This window comes from Terrapene carolina, unplaced genomic scaffold, assembly GCF_002925995.2.
Source record: "Terrapene carolina triunguis isolate 2854851 unplaced genomic scaffold, T_m_triunguis-2.0 Scaffold715, whole genome shotgun sequence".
Lineage (NCBI taxonomy): Eukaryota > Metazoa > Chordata > Testudines > Emydidae > Terrapene > Terrapene triunguis.
The window spans coordinates 236,863-258,049 of NW_020665066.1; the positions used below are offsets into that span (position 1 = coordinate 236,863).

A 21,187-nucleotide genomic window follows, 5' to 3' on the forward strand; every position below is an offset into this window, starting at 1 on the left:
TAAATAACCCACATCTGCAGACAAGGCAACGGCCCACCTCAGCAAGGTACCTTAAGTACCATAAGGTACCTTTTAAGTCAATGAGACTACACACGTTTTGAGTTAGACACATGCTCAAATACCTTGCTGAATTGGGTCCTAGACACCCATGAGAGTCAAAGAGTTTTGCCTGCAGAAGGAAAGCAGGATAAAATAGAAGGAAATAATAAAATTATAAAGAAATATAGTCTAACACGTATCACAACATACCTCTTGTACAAGCCGGTTGATTTTCAGCTGTTTTTCTTTTTCCAACATCCCTTCTTTTTCTTTGGCAAGTTTTTGCTCAAACTCCAGTTCCTTTTTACACTTTTTCTGTTCACACAGACTGTCACTCTTCAACTTCTTTCTCTCTTTCCCTTTCTGGGAGGTTTTTTTTTATTACACAAAATAGTAGTGTGTATACTTTACAATGGCTTAGAACACTGCAAAACTTTGAGCTCAATTGAGCCTTTACATACAGGAAAACCTGTCTTGGAAAATTAGTCACTTTCTGTATGTATGCATAAGTGTGGTGGTTGTTTTTAAAACAATTCTAAAAACCAGTCCCCATCATATTGGGTGAAATTCATTCTTATTCAGAAGGCAAACAGAAGGCCTATGCATCACACGATGTTGGTACTGTTAAATACTTCTTTCCTCTTCTATAAAATTTCAGCATGTGGGTATGCTGGGGTTGTAAGTGAGAGTTATGATATTCATAAATAGTCTACCATAAAGTCGTCATTTCTCACCCTTCTGTTTGTCATTAATTTCATGATGGCTTTCACACAAGTGCTCATGTATTTACATGTAGGAGTGAACCCTTCCCTTTTAGCCTGTAAAAAGCCTTTATTGCATCACACATCCAAAGCACTGCATAACATGCATTAGGAAAGACAGAGCAAACAATTGCAAAGAAAAGGCTTAGATCAGTGCAGTGTACTAAGGAGGCAGTGTGTCTGAATTTTAGGGATGGCAAATGGGAGCTACAGGATTAAATGTTCTCACATGCACTGGCCACTTAAAGATGAGCTAACACTGCACAAAGCAATCATACGAGTTACATGTATGATAATTTATTCTTGGCTTTAAAACAGTGCAACTAAAGGCCCCTGAAACTTCTGGATAGAGACTTTGAAGTCTGTGCTCTAGTTGTCAGGGAAAGAAAACCTGCTCCCCTGATTACAGTGACCATCCGCTGGGTTCCCTGCGGCCAGGTAGTAGTGCAAGAGGATAGCCTGCATACTCCAGTTTCCCCATGCCCAAAGCTGCACAGTGAAGAGGAGCTGGCTGGTTTCTTAAAGACTGCCAGTGCAGTGAGAGGCTGTTCTCCAGGCTTGGTTGTTAGAGAAGACACAGCACAGTGAGGAAGCATGAGCTGTTCCTCTTTTCAGCCAATAGCTCTTAACTGTGGTTTGGGGAACCCAGGGCACAGTGACAATCATGCTACAATCATTCTCTGCATAACGGGATTAATTTATCAGCCCTGCGATACTGGAGTGAAATGTAGCAGCTCACACCCCTAATCTAGGCAATAACCATTTGGAGGATTAAAAAAAATAGACAGGCATTCTTCTTGCTGGTAAAAAAGACCTGCCCTGATGGGTGAGTGATTAGATCTTGGCATTGCTGCGATCAGTGAGGTTGTATTGTATTTGCTTCACAATTAATTTGGCTATTGTCGCAAAGATGAACCTTAACAGGTAAAATGACTATGTTGTGAAAATGATTTAGTAGCAGCAAACACCTAATTTCTAATGCCCGTGTTTTAGCCATGATGTTTAGTTTGTATTACAAATGTTTTCATGTTTTGTTTAGAGCTAGTTACTGTTCACACCATTCACTGGGACATTACTTCATTCTTTACAAAGAATGGTAAATATAGTATGGTTCATGTGATAGATGGTAACATTTTATAACGGTAGATGAAGACTCACACTGAGCTCTCTGTATGATACTGGTGCTGTAGAATAGCAATGTGTTCCCATTAATCTTAGCTGAACGCACTACCATAGCTCAAGTCAAACTCTACAGAGCCTGAGCCATCCCTTCCATAGATCATTTTTAATGGATTCATAATTCACTGTTTGCAATTTGCTCTGTACTAAAAATATCTTTAATAGGAAGTGAATTTCTTTTACAAAAATTGGTTTGTTGTTTTTGTGTGGGCTGAAACATTTTAAAGACACAAAATAAAAATAGTTTAGATTAAAAATACATTTTTTCAAGTTTTTAGTCTATCGTGTGCGTAGATTTGAATAGTAGGTAGATTAGCCCTTTAATATTTTCCAAATGCTTTGAGAACTTCTAACCATATAGAGGTGCAAAGCATATAATTATACAGAATAACTTGGGCAGTAAAATCAATTTGCACTTTTACAGCACACCTTATGTTTTTCTGCCATATAACCAACTGTATTGATGTTGGCTAGAGTATGAGATACAGTTCTGAGTCCACATGGTGGTCAGCACTGACATGTTAACGTTAACCAACAGCAACAAGTGGTATCTGAGATGTTGCAGACGTTTCCTATCCTATGCAAACAGAAATAATTGTGGCTTGTAGTAAAAGATGACCTTTTAAATGGTGACTGTGGTAGATATAGCTGACAAGTCCAGGCTATGATCTGGATTTCCTTGCACACCCAAAACTATAAATGAATTGATGTAGAAGCAATGCAGGATCTGGCTCTGGCTCTATGATGGCTCCACCATTAAGTCCCTAATTGGTTTTGATCATCAACCTGGTAGACATCAGTAATATAATGTTCATAACAGTGTCAAAAGATACTGAAAAAGAAAAGAAGAAGAATGTACCAAGAGGAACAGAATATTATTTGAAACACTACTGCATGCTTTAGAGATGATACTTAAAATATACTACCCTGTTTACCAAATTTTAAAAGTATGTATTGATTGTTTTCTTCCATTATGAGTCAAATTCATTTCTGTTTAAAGGTCTATTCACCACGTAAGCTCCCACTTACTGGTAAATTTCCAAAGGCACAAATGGGAACTAGGCACTCAATTCCCATTTATTTTTTCCTCTGAAAATCTCCATTTTAAGCACTATTTCAAAGGCTTATGGGGAGCATAAGATTTGCAAAGGGGAGCATCCCATTGGTCCAGTCTTCCAATGTGTTGAGCACCTCCTGAAAGGTATGGCTAGCTATCAATTCCCATTGCAATCAGTGGGAGCTGAGAGCACTCAGTACTTCAAAGATCAGCCCCTCTAGCTGCACTCCAAAGAAACTTACTTGTACATGCACATGTTAAATGAGAAAGCATTTGAATATACTGAATCCGTATGAAGTAAGATAGTCGGTCACATATTGCCACACTTAGAAATAAATGTACATTGTTGTACAATTTATTTAAAAAAAATACAGAGGAGAGAAAGAAGTAATTTCAAATGCAAAACCCACAGCAAATTTTCACTTATATCTCTACACACTTTGTACCTTGCGAATTGTGGGAAATTTCCCTTCATATCGATAAAACCATCCAAAAGCTATAAAAAAAAAGCAAAGGAAAAATATTTGCTGGAGAAAAATCCAGAACTGGTTTAGATCAACCTGGGTCCATATGTAACTGGTTAAAAGCTATTTGAAGGCAAAATAATAATGGTATTAAATGTCTGCAGTGTTGCATTGTATTAAATGATGGTATTAAATGACAGTTCCTTTATCAAATTTGATCAAAATGCAGCATCTGTACATTTACTAACATGTTTACCTTATTGATACACTTTTTATGTGAAGCGAAACAGATGCAACAGCCAGCCTCCATACAAAACCTGACAGTCATTCTCATTGTTATTAGACACACATTGTCATGCCTATTGCTTTATATTCATTGTAACAATTTGTTAGCAATAACATATTGAATGAAATCAAATAAATGATTCAAAAACATCCAAGCTTGTGCACAACATTTAGGGAAACAACAAAACCCTTCATTCCCCATATGAAGTATTTTTGTTTTGAAAAAAAAAAAAGATTTTCTTAAAGCCAAGTTCATAAAGTTTAAAACCATACTGTTGGGTAATGCATAGGACATACAGTAACTCTATTTTTGTATATAAATCTGCTGATGATACAAAGCTTAATTAATAGCATCCACTTTTTTTAAATTTACTGACAGTGTCTGTATTCATTTCAGGTGTCTCTAGAGCACAATAGCAGCAATACATATTCTGAGCTCTGTAATTTTGCTAGCATTTACCATCCAATGGACTGTGGGTCCTGCCCTAGCAACTGAAAGCAGCAAGAATAGAAAGTGTTCAGTCCAGTGTCAAGACTGACTGTCAAGAGGAAACGAAACGTATGAAGAATCTGAATCAGGATAGGAAGCCAAGGCTGAAGAGCAAACCTGTTTGTTCTGCTTCGTGATCACTCCATCCATGTCATCTGCTGCAAGTTGGTCATGTGCAACTCCCTTTAAATCTACTAAAGAAACAAAGGAAGGAGGAAATGAGGAGACAGAAGTGATAGGGTAACTGAGGTTTCCACAAGGTAAAAAGGGAACCGCACTGAGATCTGTAAATATCATGAAAAAAACCAAGGTATAATCAATTCCTGGTTTACCCTGAAGAAAATAAGGTCTTCATACAGCACCATGGCCTGCAATGCACTGTAGCTAGGCTGGGTGAGGATCCTGGTGGCTACTCTGAAGTTTGACCATCAACAGTTATCTCGGATGTAACTTCAGAGAGAAACGCCACCTCTTTCCCTTATACTATAGTAGCCCCTAGATTGTGGCCCTACTGCGGGAGGCACTGCACAAACACAGTAAGAACAAATCTCTGCCCTAAAGAGCTTCCAATTTAAATAGACAAGAGAAATGAACAGTGGGAGAAAGGAAATATCATCACCTTCGTTTTATGACTGGGAAACTGAGGCACAGAAAGATTAAGCAACTTGCACAAGATCATGCAGGAATACTGGGGCAGAGTCAGGAATTGAACCTAGATTTGCCTGAGCTCCAGTCTAGTGTCTTACCAGTACTACTTTCCTACTTCCTGTTGTGCATAATAGTGCTTCAAAGCATCTGGGCTTTTTTAGTTTAACCAGTTCCTGATTTAGCCTTTTATCTAGAAGTTAAGCTTCAAACCATCCTAATTGCCTTTGAAAAGCTCAGTCCAGCAGCCAGGCTTACAGCTAATGGGAACTTCTATGAAAAGTTAGAGTGCACAAACAGCAGTTTCTTACTGAACAGATCCGCTCCCTGTGATAAATCCTACTGAGGCAAAATGCCCTCTGACTTCAAGGGAGTTTTGTCTTAGTAAGGGCTACAACATTTGCACAAATTATTTTCTGGGGAGGGAAAAGGAGGAGTGAGGAATAAGAGAGGGGGAAAGGATGAAATGGGAGCAGAAAAGGTGGGGGGGGGGGGGGAAGGACACCACAGTGTGAACGGATTAGACAACTGAAAAGCGAAGAACACGTGTGTCCAAGCCTTATGGAATCCACAGTAGGAGATGTGAGTGTTTGTCTCCTTCTAGTTTCTGGTCCACATAAGATATTAAAGTATTTGCTTTATGTGCCAGACAAAGGTCTTAGGCCCCAAATCAGTACACACTTATAACCATGTGAGTGGTCCCACTGAGGACTAAGTAGATCTGCTCACATGCTTAAAGTTAAGCAGATTCTTAAGTGCTTTGCTTTATCAGGGCCTTAGCATAGAAGGGCCTAAGCTCAATCCTCATTTTTCAGTCTCATTTTTCATACCACTTGCAAAATCATCAGAATGCCAACAGCAAACAGTTAGCAGATCAGTCAAAACCCTCAGTTCCAAAAGTCATTCTTCATGTGAAGAATGAAAATTTAAGTCACGCTTTCTATAAAACTCAGAACAGGTTTCAGTAAAGTATAAAAACTGAAGGGAATAATTTGCTAAGAACAGATATTTACTACAACTGTTGGAGAAATTCAACCATCCCTGAATATATCTGTATTTCACAAAGTTGAAAATTTCAAACTGATCTGCATTTGATTTGTCAAGCAGAGTAGAAATATTGTAGGTTTTTTAAAAAAAGATCCGCTTGCTCAGAGGTTTATTGCTGCAGTTAAAAGGTATTGGATCTTTACAGTGTGATTTACAAGATTGTACAGGAGACTGGGGCATTTTTCAGAGTTTTGTTACAATTTCTAAAGAAAGAAATATTTGCTAGAGCCTGTGCTGCATATTTGCACAAGTGTGTCACAGTAGCCACTAGATCCCTTGATTTATTTAGGGGACAAATGTTTAAACACAGGACATGAGTGTGCTCCCAAGAATGATCATGCATTAGACACAAAAGACCCATATTTGCAAATGCAAAACAGTAATAACAATAAATAATAGTACTAATCCCTAGCTCTTATATAGTGCTTTTCATCTCAAAACACTTTACACAAGGAGATCAATATCATTATCTCCATTTTAAAGAAAGGGAAACTGAGGCACAGAGGTGCGATGACTTGGCCAAGGTCACCCCAGCTGGCCAGTGGCAGAGCTGGGAATAGATTCCCAGTCCAGTGTTCTACCCATTAGCCCACATTGCCTCTCCATAGTAATCATTAAAAGAACAGGAGTACTTGTGGCACCTTAGAGACTAACAAATTTGTTAGTCTCTAAGGTGCCACAAGTACTCCTGTTCTTTTTGCGGATACAGACTAACACGGCTGCTACTCTGAAATAGTAATCATTGTTAGCCTATTTGCATGCACAAATACCTATCAACATGCAAACGTGAGCTTTTGCAGGTTCAGTGAAGGCACATGCATTTTTGAAGTGTCCTAGTGTGGCAGTGAGTTTTCAGGGCTCTCAGGCTTTAGTTGACATGGCTGGTATTTCTTTTTCACTCCTAGAATTCACCGCATTTTGGTTTCCGTAGGATATTAAAGACCCACATTCTTAATTACATTGAAATGCCTTAAGTAACAACAGAGGAGTAAGCTGTTAAATATAATCTAATTAGGGACCAGATCACCCATCCTTGTGATGAGATGTCCACCCCACACTAGCCCTGAGTGGGTTATTGTGGGCCAAGAGGGGCCCTTAACCTTATACGTTCCGCCTGGCAGATGAAGCCCATCTGGGAAGAGGAAATCCAAGGGGAGTATAAAGCCAGGAAGTGAGCATGGGAAAGGGTCTATAGTCACTCCCTAGAGGGAAAGGGAATTGGCCAGGCACAAGGAGGAGATCAAGTCCTGGGCTCCTGCCCTGGACTTGAGAGTCTTACAAGTGGCCTAGAGGGATGAAGCAGCTATAGGGAGTGATGGAAGCTCTGGTGGTAAACCCAGAGACAGGCAAGAGAGAGGTGTGGCAGGAAGGAGTCCAGGGAAAAAGCAACAGGTCAGATTGGGCAGACTGAGGTTGCTAGTCACAGGATCCCTGGGCTGGAATTTGGAGTAATGGGTGGGCTCAGGTTCCCCTACCAGCCACTGGGAAAGTGGCACTGGAGATAGACTTGGAATAGAAGACTACCTAAGACAGCATGTGGACAGTTGGTCCAGTGGGACTTTGTTAACCTGAAAGGAGGGAGACCATATAGTGACCTGGCCAGAGGGCCAACTCAAAGAGGAAGCACCCAAGTCTCAAAATAAATAAAATAAATATATGGAGATATACTTATCTCATAGAACTGGAAGAGATCCCAAAAAGTCATCCTGAAAAGTCCTCTGCCTTCACTAGCAGGACCAAGTACTGATTTTGCCCCAGATCCCCTAAGTGGCCCCCTCAAGGATTGAACGCACAACCCCAGGTTTAGCAGGCCAATGCTCAAACCACTGAGCTATCCCTCCCCCTCAAAGAGAGAGGGGCCACGGCATGAGCAACTGATGGAAGAGGCACCAGATGGTATGAAAGCTAACTCCCAGACACAAGGATGCGCACTTGTGGAGAGCCGACCCCTTCACAATCCCATGTGGAAAGCAGCAGGGGGAGAATTTATGCTCACAACATTCCCATAAGGTGAATGGAGCTTATCTCCTCCTGCAGAAAATGGTCCAGGGCTCATCCTCAAACAGAGCAGGCCCCTAGGAATCTGCAAGGATTGGGGCCCATGCATCAGCTTTGGTCCTTGGTGGCATATCCTGGCGTTCCTTATGCAGAAAAGATAATGCGGCCCCAAGTAAGGTCTACAAGGGTGGACTGGAGGTAGGGGTGGAAAGAATATGTATTCCTTTGGTCCTGCCCTGACTCACTCAGTCTCCTCCCTCTCCCGGTCCCCTAGCACAGAGCTCATATGCACGGAGGGGGCTCTGCCAGGTCTGGGCAGGGAGGGATGAGGGTGCTGCTGGTGAGTTGGCATTCCCTTTCTATTCAGGTCAAGATGGAAACTGTGAACCACCTGGAAGTGCTCTGCAGACTGGTGTTAAAGAAGTTTTGAGGGATAGCCTTAACATATCACTGGCACGAATCTGTCAACTCACATTATTTTTGCCACTCTTTGTAGGAGTCCTTATCTGATCACCTTAGAGAAACAGGAAGCTATGAGTAATATTGAATTTCCCTTATTACCCTAACACGCTGCTAAACTGACAGTCACAAATTGAAGACTAGAGGCTGTAAGAATTAGAAAGTGTAGTACAATCTTATAGATGCAAACTGTGGCAATGTGTTTAGACTGCTATGACATCTCCAATTAGCCACATTATATCCTCACCTAGATATAAAATGTGCAGTATAATCCATGTGGAAGAATTGGTAGTTACCAGGGATGTCATGCACATTAATGATACCAAGTTATCGTCCCATACATGTACAACCAACTTGTGTGACCTTTCAGTTTGGAGGTAAAGTCTTGGGAGGTTTGCATCACTGAAGCTGAACAAAGCTCCATAACTAACTCAGTGCTCTATGTACAATAAGTAGGCAGTATGCCCTTTCCCAGGACTCTGCAAATGGTGCTCTGCTGGGCTGGGAACCATGTCAGAGTCAGCAGACAGGTGTCAGGAGGCAAGCAGCCTCACAGTGGGCCTGGATGGGGACAAGGTGTTCATTTATTATCTTCCTACCAGGCATCACCTGAAGGTGCTGGAAGATGAATAACCACTCTCTCCTCAAAGATAAGTAGCAGGAAGGAGTTTACAGGACACCAGGCAGCCATCCCCACATCCTCCAAAGACTTAAAAAGTAAGGAGTCTAGGGTCCTAGAGGGGGAGGGTTGGCAGTGGTTTACACAAACCAGATACTTCACGTGGACTTGGACCACGGTGATCCACATGTTTCAGTTGGTAAAGCTCAGATGAGCTTTTTTTTATTTTTATAAATGGAGATATCCCATCTCCTAGAACTGGAAGGGACCTTGAAAGGTCATTGAGTCCAGCCCCCTGCCTTCACTAGCAGGACCAAGTACTGATTTTGCCCCAGATCCCTACGTGGCCCCCTCAAGGATTGAACTCACAACCCTGGGTTTAGCAGGCCAATGCTCAACATATGAATGCAACATATTTCCATCTAAGTCATTCACACACACATATACACACACATGGTATATAAGAATTTTGGGTAGATTTTCAAATGGGAGCTGAGTTTTTTTTTAGGCACCTAAATGAAGTGGCTAGACTTTCAAAAGTGTTCAGAGTGAGCACATAGCAACTCTGATTGAGAACAGCTCAAAGAAAATCTTGCTTTTAGTGCACATGAAATGTGCCAGGTTGACATCTCTGGAGACTGAGGTTCCCTGAATAGAAACAGCCTGGACAACAGCAAAATACACCCCCCCACGATGCAGCTCAACCCTGACCTAGAGGGCTTATCATCATGGTAGGAAGTTCAGTCTCCATGTCAACACATTTCTTGGATGAGACTGTGCACACGGCTGACAGTTAGTGTGGCAGTGAGTTTTGTGACAGAGGTCTATTAAATGGGAACTGGATGGAGACAACTAAACTCATCTCTCATAGACCTCCAAACAGCCATCAGGTGTTAAGTTTTAGTCATGGCTGACATAGGTTAGATTTGAACTGGTGAAAACACTCCATCTCCATGACCATTGTTGAGTCATAATATTGTTCCTCAAACACAACTGTTTCGCCCACTGACTAGGATGGAAGCAGTCACTTACTTCTGTGTTTAGGAGTAGGGGCTGGATGTACGTCTGCAGTTACAGTTTTTACAGGCTTAGGTGGCTCTTTAGGCCTCCAATCTTCTTCCCATTCCTTTTTAAATTTCTCTTCTTCTGCTGTTATCCTACATACATATAGAAGAAAAGTATTTCTTGAAATTCTCATTTAAAAATATAACTTTGTAAACTACATATTATGTATTTTTCTTAATTTGAAATACAAACCATTTCCTTCCAACTCAGCTAAAACCCCACATTTTAAACATATAGAAATGGCTGCTATTTCACTTCTGGTCCAACTAATATATTCAACTGAACAGAAAACACACTGAAATAATAAGCAAACACTTCTTGTTTGTTTTCTAAATGATAATATATACTTTTTTGTGTTTCAATACTAATGAGATACGGAGGTAACTCATGCAAAATGCAAGTCACTGCCTTTATACAAGCATGACAGACCCACGTATAAACTGGTCGAATTGCACACTGGGGTAAGGCTTGGAGAAGCCAATTCTGAGCACCTTATAGAATCAATGATTTTTAAGACCAGAAGGGATTATGATGATCATCTAGTCTGCCTGAAAAAACCAGAACAGGGAACCTACCTCACCAAATAATTTCTACATCGAGGCCATAACTTCTGTCTGAGCTATAGCATATCTTTTGGAAAGACAACCTGTTGTGACTTAAAGACTTCAAGTGACAGAGATTCCATTACATCCCCAAGTAAGTTATTCCAATATTTACCTGTCCCCACTGTTAAAAATGTGTGTCTTATTTCTACATGATTTATTTCCATTTAAATGATTGCTTCTTGGCATAGCTAGAGCACACAAAAAAAGTAGCTGTACCCTGACAGGAGTTGGTTCAAGAAATAACTATAGCTGAGACAACTAAACAGTGACACCACTGTATAATTAAATCATCGTGTCTGGAGAAGTACTTCTAACAAAAACGAACACGGTGACACTCTAGAAAGGGAGAGTTCAGAAAAATAAAGAAACTAGTTTAAAAGAATCCATGTATGACACCCTGGCATCACAATATTCACCACTGCCATGTAATTAGGATATATTTTGTATAAAGAATGCCTTGTGAGGTATCATTCTAAAAGTCTTGCTCTGCTAGACGTTAATATCTCGTTGGATTGTGTGTGCTATCGTTGTATGCGAAGTTATGAAGTTTGGCTACATATGTGTTACTGAAACATGTTGTGAGGTTGAAAACACCCACAAGCAGCCTTTCAGGTACAACAGTAAAAAGGCCAAACAATGTTAATGGCTTATTGGGGAAATGCACACAAGCACAAGGATTACCCCAGGAACTGTGTACAATAGAAACCTCTCAGAGATAGCACTACACAATGGGAACTGTTTGACCCAGGTCACAGCAAAAGAGCTTTCCAACAAGTGGGAAGAAGATATAAAAGGGAGAAATTACATCATGATGGGACCTCACTCTCCGTACAACAACACACCTGGAAACACCTGAGGAATAAAGACTGAACTGGAGGGAATGGATGGTCCCAGGCTAAAGGAATTTCTAGCCTGTGTATGAAAACCGGGGCAACCCAAGCTACAGAGCCAAGGCAGCTTTTGCCTTAAGAATCTGCCAGCCTGTTTATCACTCAAGGTGAGAATCTGCTAATTCATATCCTACCTATCTACTATGTTAAGCTCAGTTTGCGGTTTTGTTTATTTGCTAGGTTATCTGCTTTGATCTGTTTGCTATCACTTATAATCTATCCTTTTGTAGTTAATAAACTTATTTTATGTTTTAATCCATACAACAACAAAAGTCCAAGCTGGTGTACACATAACCATCCCCCTACTCTTCCTACAAAAAACCTAAACAATAAAAGGAAACAGGAACACAATATGGTTAAATGTCAAGGTTTGAGGGGTTATTCATGGCAAGCCGATATTCTTCCGAAAATGGAAATCCAGCTCAATACAAAAGTGCATGAGCTATAGCAGTAAAATGGCGATTGGAGAGCTAAATGGGGATTTACATCAGGTGTGTGTGGGAGGCTGCTTACTGACCTGAACTAGGGGCAGAACCAACCTAGCCATGTATTCGGTGCCTAGAGGCAAAAACATCTAGATTGATGATGGAGAATTTAACACAGTATAGCCCCTACTATTGCTGATATTAGCATTACGTGACAAATAAACAATGTTTGACTGAAACTGCAGAGTCTGTACAATATATCTGACATATCCTTCCTCAGGAGCCACATCCTCCATGGCAATTACAAGAAATGAATCATAAGGATTCCACTTTCCTTATATTTCTGAAAACAATTTTTGCTCCACCATGCTGTCCAGAGCTTTAGCTGAGTAACCCTCTAATCCTCTTGATTTAACTCCTTCCATCCTCCCACTTTCTACTGTTTTATCAGCTCTGCCGTCTTGGGTCACATCTGCAATCAGATTGTAAAACCACTGAAATGGAGATTATGTTTTACCTGTACGGCAACATGCCAAGCACACTCTTAGGCATTGTGCTAATAAATAAAAATAGATAGTAAAATAAAAATGTGTGAACAAGAAATAACTGTATATAATGTTTCCTCCTATTTCTCATAACTTGTTAAAGATTGCTGCAATCACAAGTGACACACAATCCACGAATATAATGCAGCATTTCTACTGTTGCTGAATTTTGTACCATAGAGCACACCTCTCAGTGACGTAAAATATATATTTTCAACTGTGGCATGTCACAGTGTAATTCACTGGTTTATGGTAGCAAAGTCCTCCAGTGTCACAGATCCACAGGATAACCCTAATTTATGGACTTTGCATTTGAATCTCATATTGCCACTGCTGTTGCTGCTATTTGCATTACATGACAAATAAACAATGTTTGGAGTTAGTTAAAAGACTAAAAAAAAAAAAAGATTTAAAAAAGCCCCACACAAAGGCAGAGGACTCTACTGAATATACATCAGAGGAGGTTAGTCTAGTAATTAAATTATTTGGTAGCAACGGAGTCAAGACCAATAACTTAGAGGTTGCCCTGCATGTTCTGGCTAATGTAATTGCTAGTAGAGTAGACTTTAATATTAAAACAATATGCCAAGAGGGCCAGAAGCGTGATTCATAAAATACTACTACTAACATATGACACAAAGCCAACAGTTTCCTTGGAAGGTCCATCTTCCTAGTTCCTGTAAAGAAATTGCAACCTACAGGGCATAACTCATTCTGTACAGTTACAGATTTGTGTTAAATAGAGTTTGCTCTGCCAGGAAAGGCTGCAGGCTACAGAGAGAGATGCTAAGGCAAAGACTTGTATTCACGTTCAGAACACAAGGATTGATAAGAGATTTTCAAAGTACCACCCCACTGAAGTGAGAGTATTGGTGGCACTGCTTGCTGAAGCCTTTGAAACTCTTCATTGAAACCAACCACGTGGCCTGAAATAGTTATTGTGGGTAACATGCTCTAAAGCACCCAGGTGACTTAGGAGCATAAGTTCAGAGCCTGAGCTCCAGTATGAGTTGAAACTTCAGAGCGTTGTCTATACAGCTATTTTGTGCAAGCCCGGATAGCCCCAGTCTGTTGACCTGGGCTGGGAGGCTCTCTCCAAAATGCTGCATAGACGTACCATAAGTCACTTAGGTGCTTTTGAAAATGTTACCTGTCATGTGCATGAACACTAATGATAGCAGAGCTTGTAAGCTGCAAACTCCACTTGCTGATGTTGCATTCGTGAAGTGCTGAAATAAAGCTACTGAGGTTACTTAAAGAACTTCAGGTATGGCGATACATCAGCTTCACAATAATTTAGGCAGCAGAACCTGATAACTGCAGCAATTTTAAGGAAAGAGTTTCAGGGAAAAGGGTCTTCAGTCTTTCAAAGGGGAGTGAAAGGCTACTCAAGCTATTAACACAGGAAAGGAGCATGTTCTAATGGATTGAGCCTGAAGCTGGTAGTCAGGAAGTCCTGTGTAGTAAAACCTATTCTACCTCTGACTTGCTACACAGTCTGAGACAAGTCATTTATCTTCTCTCTCTTCTCATATTTAAAATAGGGATTATAATACTCTCCTATCTTGGAAAGGTGTTGAGGCTTAATTAGTTAACTTTTGTATTGTACAGCACTTTGAAACTATAAAAGCTGTTTATAGAAATGCTTGACACTATTAGCAGACTTCAAGACAGACTGTTAATAGGAAGAGAGATGTGTGGGAACAAAGGTGCAATGGTTTTGAAGTTCAGATGAAGTCTGCAGATACCAAAGGCATTCATCACGATTGTGAGGCAGAAAAGCTGGCTTTGGAAAAGGAATTCTTCGTTTGCTTGTGTAGCATCCTTCATTGTTATTGCAGCAATTTGTTCAATACAGTATGAGAATGGGAAAACATTGTAGACGGAAGTCATCCCTGTGCTGACACAGATCCAGTGCGGGGATGGCTGGTATATGTATGTGCATTTTTGTACCCCAGTCCTGGGGTTGCCAGAAACTGCTCTGGTCCCCGATGGCCGTCGTGGCAGCTGGGGAAATATACTCGGTTCCGCATCCAACATGCCATCACTGATTCAGAGAGCCCTGTGCATGCCCTGTCTGTTGTGCAGGATTTCAGCTTCTAATATAGATAGATCAAAAGCAGTCAAATGAAATGACACAGGTGGAAACCTGTTTAATGTGACAGGAGAGGCATGTCTGAATATTTCAGAGTCAATTACAGTTACAGAAAGCTGCATCAGAACAATTATAGAATATGAAATCTCCAGCACTAATTTTCCAATTTCATACTATCATATAATTTGTCAAAATTGTTCAGAAGAGAAAGTGATAATGTACATTAAAACAGCGAACCACATAGTGATTGGTTGGTTTTTCCCCCTCCAGTTCTAAATGTACAGCAATATTTAAATTACATTGATAGTTGCGTCCAACTTGCTTTTTGGTACTGTTGATGGATGGGCTGCCAGAAAGCCTTCATAGATTTTAAGGCCAGAAGGGACCATTATGATCATCTAGTCTAACCTCTTGCATAATGCAAACCACAGGACTTCCTTGAATTAATTCTTGGTTTAAGTCCAATAGCTGTGGTTATAAGTAGATCAACTCTTTTAGAAAAGCCTCCGCTCTTGATTTACAAATATCCAGTGATGAAGGATCCATCCACAGTCCTTGGTATGTTGCTCCAATGATTAATTACCTTCACTGTTATAAATTTGCATCTTATTTCTAGTCTGAATGTGCCTAGATTCAAATTCCAGTCACTTAATCTAGTTATATTTTTGTCTGCTAGAACAATGAGCTCTCTATCATCAAATTTTTGTTTGCTATGTAGTTACTTTAGACTGATCAGAATCACCCCTTACCCTTTTGATAATCTAAATAGGTTGAGCTCGAGTGTCTCATTATAAGGCATATTTTCTCTTCCTTTAATCATTCTCATGGCTCTTCTCTGAAACATCTCCAATTTTTCAGTATCCTTCTTGAAGTGCAGATACCAGAGCTAGACACAGTATACCACTAACAGTTGTACCAGTGCCAAATACATAGGTAATTTCCCTACTCCTACTGAAAGCCCCCCGTGTTTAGATCCAAGGATTGCATTAGCCCTTTTAGCCACAGCGTTGCGCTGCAAGCTCATATTCATCTCATTATCCCTAGGGCCCCCAAGTCTTTTTCAGTCACTGTTTTCCAGAATAGAGTTTCCCATGCTGTATGGCTGACCTATGTTCTTTGTTCCTAGACGTACAACCTTACCTTTGGTTGTATTGATTCTCATATATTTTGATTGTGCTCAGTTTACCAAGTGTTCCAGATCACTCAGTGACCTGTTCTCTTATTATTTACTACTCTCCCAATCTTTGTGTCATCTACAAACTTTACTAGCAATGACTTTATGTTTTCTTCCAGGTCACTGATACAAAATGTTAAATAGCATAGGGCCAAGAACTGACCCCGGTAGGGCCTTGCTAGAAACACACCAGCTCGATGATTCCCTATTTACAATTATATTTTCAGACCTCTCAGTGAGGCAGTTTTTAATTAATCTAATATGTTCCATGTTGATTTTATATCATTGTAGTTTCCTAATCAAACTTTCATGTGGTATCAAGTCAAATGCTTTACAGAAGTCTAACTATATTCCATTAAATTTAATGTGGATAAATGTAAAGTAATGCACATTGGAAAAAATAACTCCAGCTATACATACAATATGATGAGGGCTAATTTAGCTACAACTAATCAGGAAAGAGATCTTGGAGTCATCGTGTATAGTTCTCTAAAGACGTCCACGCAGTGTGCAGCGGCAGTCAAAAAAGCAAACAGGATGTTAGGAATCATTAAAAAGGGGATAGAGAATAAGACGGAGAATATCTTATTGCCTTTATATAAATCCATGGTACGCCCACATCTTGAATACTGCGTACAGATGTGGTCTCCTCATCTCAAAAAAGATATACTGGCACTAGAAAAGGTTCAGAGAAGGGCAACTAAAATGATTAGGGGTTTGGAACGGGTCCCATATGAGGAGAGATTAAAGAGGCTAGGACTCTTCAGCTTGGGAACGAGGAGACTAAGGGCGGATATGATAGAGGTATATAAAATCATGAGTGGTGTGGAGAAAATGAATAAAGAAAAGTTATTTATTTGTTCCCATAATATAAGAACTACAGGCCACCAAATGAAATGAATGGGCAGCAGGTTTAAAACAAATAAAAGGAAGTTCTTCTTCACACAGCGCACAGTCAACCTGTGGAACTCCTTGCCTGAGGGGGTTGTGAAGGCTAGGACTATAACAGGGTTTAAAAGAGAACTAGATAAATTCATGGAGGTTAAGTCCATTAATCGCTATTAGCCAGGATGGGTAAGGAATGGTGTCCCTAGCCTCCGTTTGTCAGAGAGTGGAGATGAATGGCAGGAGAGAGATCACTTGATCATTACCTGTTAGGTTCACTCCCTCTGGGGCACCTGGCATTGGTCACTGTCGGCAGACAGGATACTGGGCTGGATGGACCTTTGGTCTGACCCAGTATGGCTATTCTTAAACTCTTAACACTGTCACCTTTGCGAGCCAAATTTGCAATCTCTTCAAAAAGTGAGAGTTAATTTAACAAGATATTTTTCACAAATCAGTGTTGGCATTAGTTATATTACCTTCCTTTAATTGTGTATGAATCAAGTCCTGTATCAGCCACTCTATTGTTTTGCATTGGATGGAAGTCAAGTTGACAGGACTATAGTTACTTGGCTCAGCCTATTTAGCCTTTTATTATATAATGGCACAACATTAGATTTCTTCAAGACCTCTGGAACTTCCCCACTGCTTCAAGATTTAATAAAAGTCAACAGTCCAGAGAGTCCCTTGACCAGCTCTTTTAAAAGTCTTGGATACAAGTTATCCAGACATGTTTTAGTAGCTGCTGTTTAACATCCTTCTTAGTCACTTTAAAAATGGAAACTATTTTGTCCTCCACCGCCACCTCCCATGATATGAATACATCATCACCTTGCTTTTTTCAATGTACAAACCAGAAATGTATTGAACATTTGTGCCTTTTTTGCATTATTATTGACAATTCTGCCATTTACATCTAGTAATACGTTAACATCATACTTAGGATTTCTTTTGTTCTTGTTATCATAAAGACTCTTCCTTATTGTCCTTAACTCTGCTGGCCATGGATTTTTCTTTGAGTTCTTTTGATTCCCTTACCAATTTTCTACAATTTCTAGCTTCTGACTTATATATATCATCATCTTTCCCTTTCTCCCCCACCCATGTGTTATACATTATCTTTTTATTTTTATTGCTTCTTTCAACTACCCCTCTAACCCGGGTAACCTTAACTCTCAACTGTGGCTTTTGGGGCATCTAATAAAATGTTCTAAAACAGTTCCGAATGATCATTAACATTTTTGTGTTAAAGTTTTTTCTCCCATCTGCTGTGGCTCACAGTTATTTTCAGCTTTATAAAACAGGCCCTTATAAAGAACCCAGTACATAATGTCACTGCTTTGGACTTAATTGTTTGCATACAACAAATATAATCAAGTTATGGTCACTGGACCTTACAAACTACGTTTAAGTGCTGCGATCAATTCCTCTTTATCTATCAAGGTGAGGTCTAATAGAGAATTCCCCTATGTTGAATGCAACACTTCTTTGAGTTAGGAAATTATCATCTACAATTTTGAGAAATCACCAGGACGTTGTAGAATTGGCAGAGATTTCTAGCATATGTCACTCAGAAAAAACATTTTCGTATGCCCTACGTTTGGAATTATCATAAGCTGCTTTAAAACAGCACCTTCACAGTCCTGAAGATAAATTTCATTCAGATATGAAATGTATATAGTAGAGCAGGTAAGGAAAGGTTGATCTTTTTTTTCCTTGCCCATTTATTCCTTGATGAAAATGGAAAACTGTTTTCTTTTCATCAAAAATTTTCTATGAAGATTTTGTAGATTTTGTTGAAAACTGAAAAATTTGAGATGCTTGGGCAAAAATATGAAGTTTTACTGAACTTTTTCACTTGACTATACAATTTTTTTCAGTTTTTGGTCACTCAAACTTGAAAAAATTCAATTTTCATTGAACCCCAATTTTTTCATTGAAAACAGACATTTCTTGTGAAAAATTCCATTTTGACAAAATTGCCATGTTCTGCTGGGAAAAAACATGGACAATTTTTTTTTAACAAACTCTAGTATTTAATTTCTCTTTACATGTGTATTATGCAAAATATATAGCACAGGAGGAAAATGATTACTTACTGTTCAATTTCTTTACGGTATCTTTCTTCTTCTTCTGCAGCCTTTTGAGAAATCTCCAGTTTCCTTCTGCAATACAGAGAAATTTGCATTTAGAACATTTAGAGAAAAATAAGTTGTCATGTGTATGCTAGTGTAAAACAAATTCTATATATATATATATATATAGAGAGAGAGAGAGAGAGAGAGAGAGAGAGGAACAAATACGCACTGGGAAAACCTGACACATGAGTTTCCAACATTTAAAAAAGGGTTCATTAACATTCCTAGCCCTCATCACACCTGCCTGATGATTCTCCATAGCCCACCTGAGCAACACAAATTCTGAAGCCACTCTGACCTTCAAAGATAACTTTTTAGTGCATTCTGCAGCTGTCCAACCATGTTCTCTGTGATGGGATTGAGTCTGACTGCCCAGCTCAATGAAAACCGGGCATTGGGTAATGATATTGGAGGTGATGGGGTTTACTGATGTCCCACTTCAAGCATGGAGGGATGGTTTCTGTCCCAGCTAACTGACAGCCAGGGAAACTGAATGGCCCACCAGGCCCAAGACAGATGTCCCCGATGATGGCTCTGAATTCACACAGTAACTTTGCTAACTCTAAGGGAAAAGGCAAGCTCATGGACTATATGCTTTGCCACAAAATTAAAATGAGAGAGAAATGATGAGGGATTTTCAAGGAAATATGTGAAAAAATAATATAGGCACATGTGCTGCTTCTCCCCGCCACCTCTCAATAAACAAAGATAAAAGAAAGGTAACTAGGTAAACTAATGCAAAAAGCATCAGCACTGACATATTAGGTTCAACCTTTCTATTGCCAAATCATTGTTCATAATATAGGAATATCTTTGATCATCCAATGAGTGATAAAAGTCATTTACTTTAGAGACAGGTGACTTTGCACATGATATCTGATGAAGAAATTCTAATTCCACAGAATGAGACAACTTTAGGACAACTTTACTTCATTGGTAAAGCCTCAGAAAATCATCCACATCCAATTTGCTCTCCCTACTTACTTGTGTGAAATTTTCTAGGCAAACATGCGCAACTGGAAGTGGACAGGACATCTGTCTCTAGACAAGGGGAGAAAGGTGACTGATGATACATCAAGGTATGGAAAGAGATCAACAGGGAGCATAGAACCCAGGGCTCCATGCCTTTCTAGGTGAGTACTCTGCCACAACAGAGACAACCACACCCACTTAGGCCAATGGCTTTCTTTCTGTATTCTTGACCTGGTTACTCACAAATGAATTGGCTTCCTTTTAATAAATAGGCAGCCTAGATAAGTATGGGAGCCAATAGTTACCTTGGTCACAGCTGTGGAACATCCTGTTAAATGTGAGATATAAAGGCTTTAAAGTCAGAAGAATTTTAATTAAAAAGTTTTAGCATTAGCTGAAGAAAGCATCATTCTTCCCTTTTGATACTGTGGTTTTTAGAGTTATTGAAAATATACTCTCTATAGTAAACGTAATTACATGCTTAGCAGAGTAGATCAAATGCAGCTAATCTCATCACTGGCCAGCATGGGGAAAAAGAAGGAGAACAAACCCTGCAGTCTCTGCTGATCCACCTAGTGGGTCAGGGGACAGGCCAGGGACCTACCCTTCCGGTGGGACCCACAGTCCAAGTCAACTCCTCTTATATCCAATAGGGGGGAAGGGGAAGGGGATGGGGAGAACCTGGGCCCACCCTCTACTCTGGCCGGGAGAGGAGGTTGGCCGATGGGGTCTCCTGTGACTGTGGGGCCTATTTCCGATCTTCCGTCCGCTCATGCATCCGGACAGAGTTCCTCTGGGCAATGTCCACTGGCTCCCTTGACATCTTCGAGGAGCAATGGGGGCTGTCTGGGGTTCTCTGCTCGGTGTCCCCATCAGGTTCCCTTCGTTTAGCCCTATGACCTCCCTCCTGTCCCTGTTTTATCTTTAGTTGTCCCCCGTACTCGCTTGGTATCCCGGTCCTGTGGCTTGGTAACCCTTAGGCTGTGGGGGAGGTCCTTTAGTAGTGGGCGGGCTTCCAATAGGATCACTCTCCTGTAGCCATCTAGCCCAACCCTGTCACAAAGACATATCCCCTTGAAAAAAGGCAGGGCTTCAAGTACTCGGGCAGCCTGCTTTGTGTGGTAGTGGGCACTTGAGTATGGTCCAGATATCACTCTTCACCCTACCACTGCTCTCCAACACAGTTCCGTCCCACCTGCTGTGGCTCTCTCCTACCACTTCTTCTGATCCTACCATGCCCCTGCATACTCATTCTCCTGCTGGTCAGATGACAATCCTTTCCCAGCCCCTCTCACTTTGGTTTCCTATTGTCAGGAAGGGATAGGAGCCAGAGAGTCTTCAGACCCACTA

General features: G+C 40.3%; 1 protein-coding gene across 6 annotated transcripts in view; it reads right to left on the reverse strand.

Moving 5' to 3' along the window:
• Positions 1 to 21,187, reverse strand: part of USH1C (USH1 protein network component harmonin) — a 108,191-nt gene that overhangs the window by 37,068 nt on the left and 49,936 nt on the right. For 3 of the 6 annotated variants that reach the window (XR_002908240.3, XM_024202368.3, XM_024202374.3), the window contains 3 exons: positions 18,827 to 18,892; positions 10,076 to 10,200; positions 4,393 to 4,469 (listed from right to left, as the gene is read on the reverse strand). Coding sequence is in view for 5 of the 6 variants with exons in the window: in XM_024202368.3 (XP_024058136.2) it covers positions 4,393 to 4,469; positions 10,076 to 10,200; positions 18,827 to 18,892 (268 nt within the window). In the remaining variant the exon portion in view is untranslated. Of the gene's footprint in view, positions 1 to 3,325; positions 3,533 to 4,392; positions 4,470 to 10,075; positions 10,201 to 18,826; positions 18,893 to 21,187 lie in introns of those variants that run through there. The other 3 variants (XM_024202372.3, XM_024202371.3, XM_024202370.3) reach the window with 2 other exon arrangements.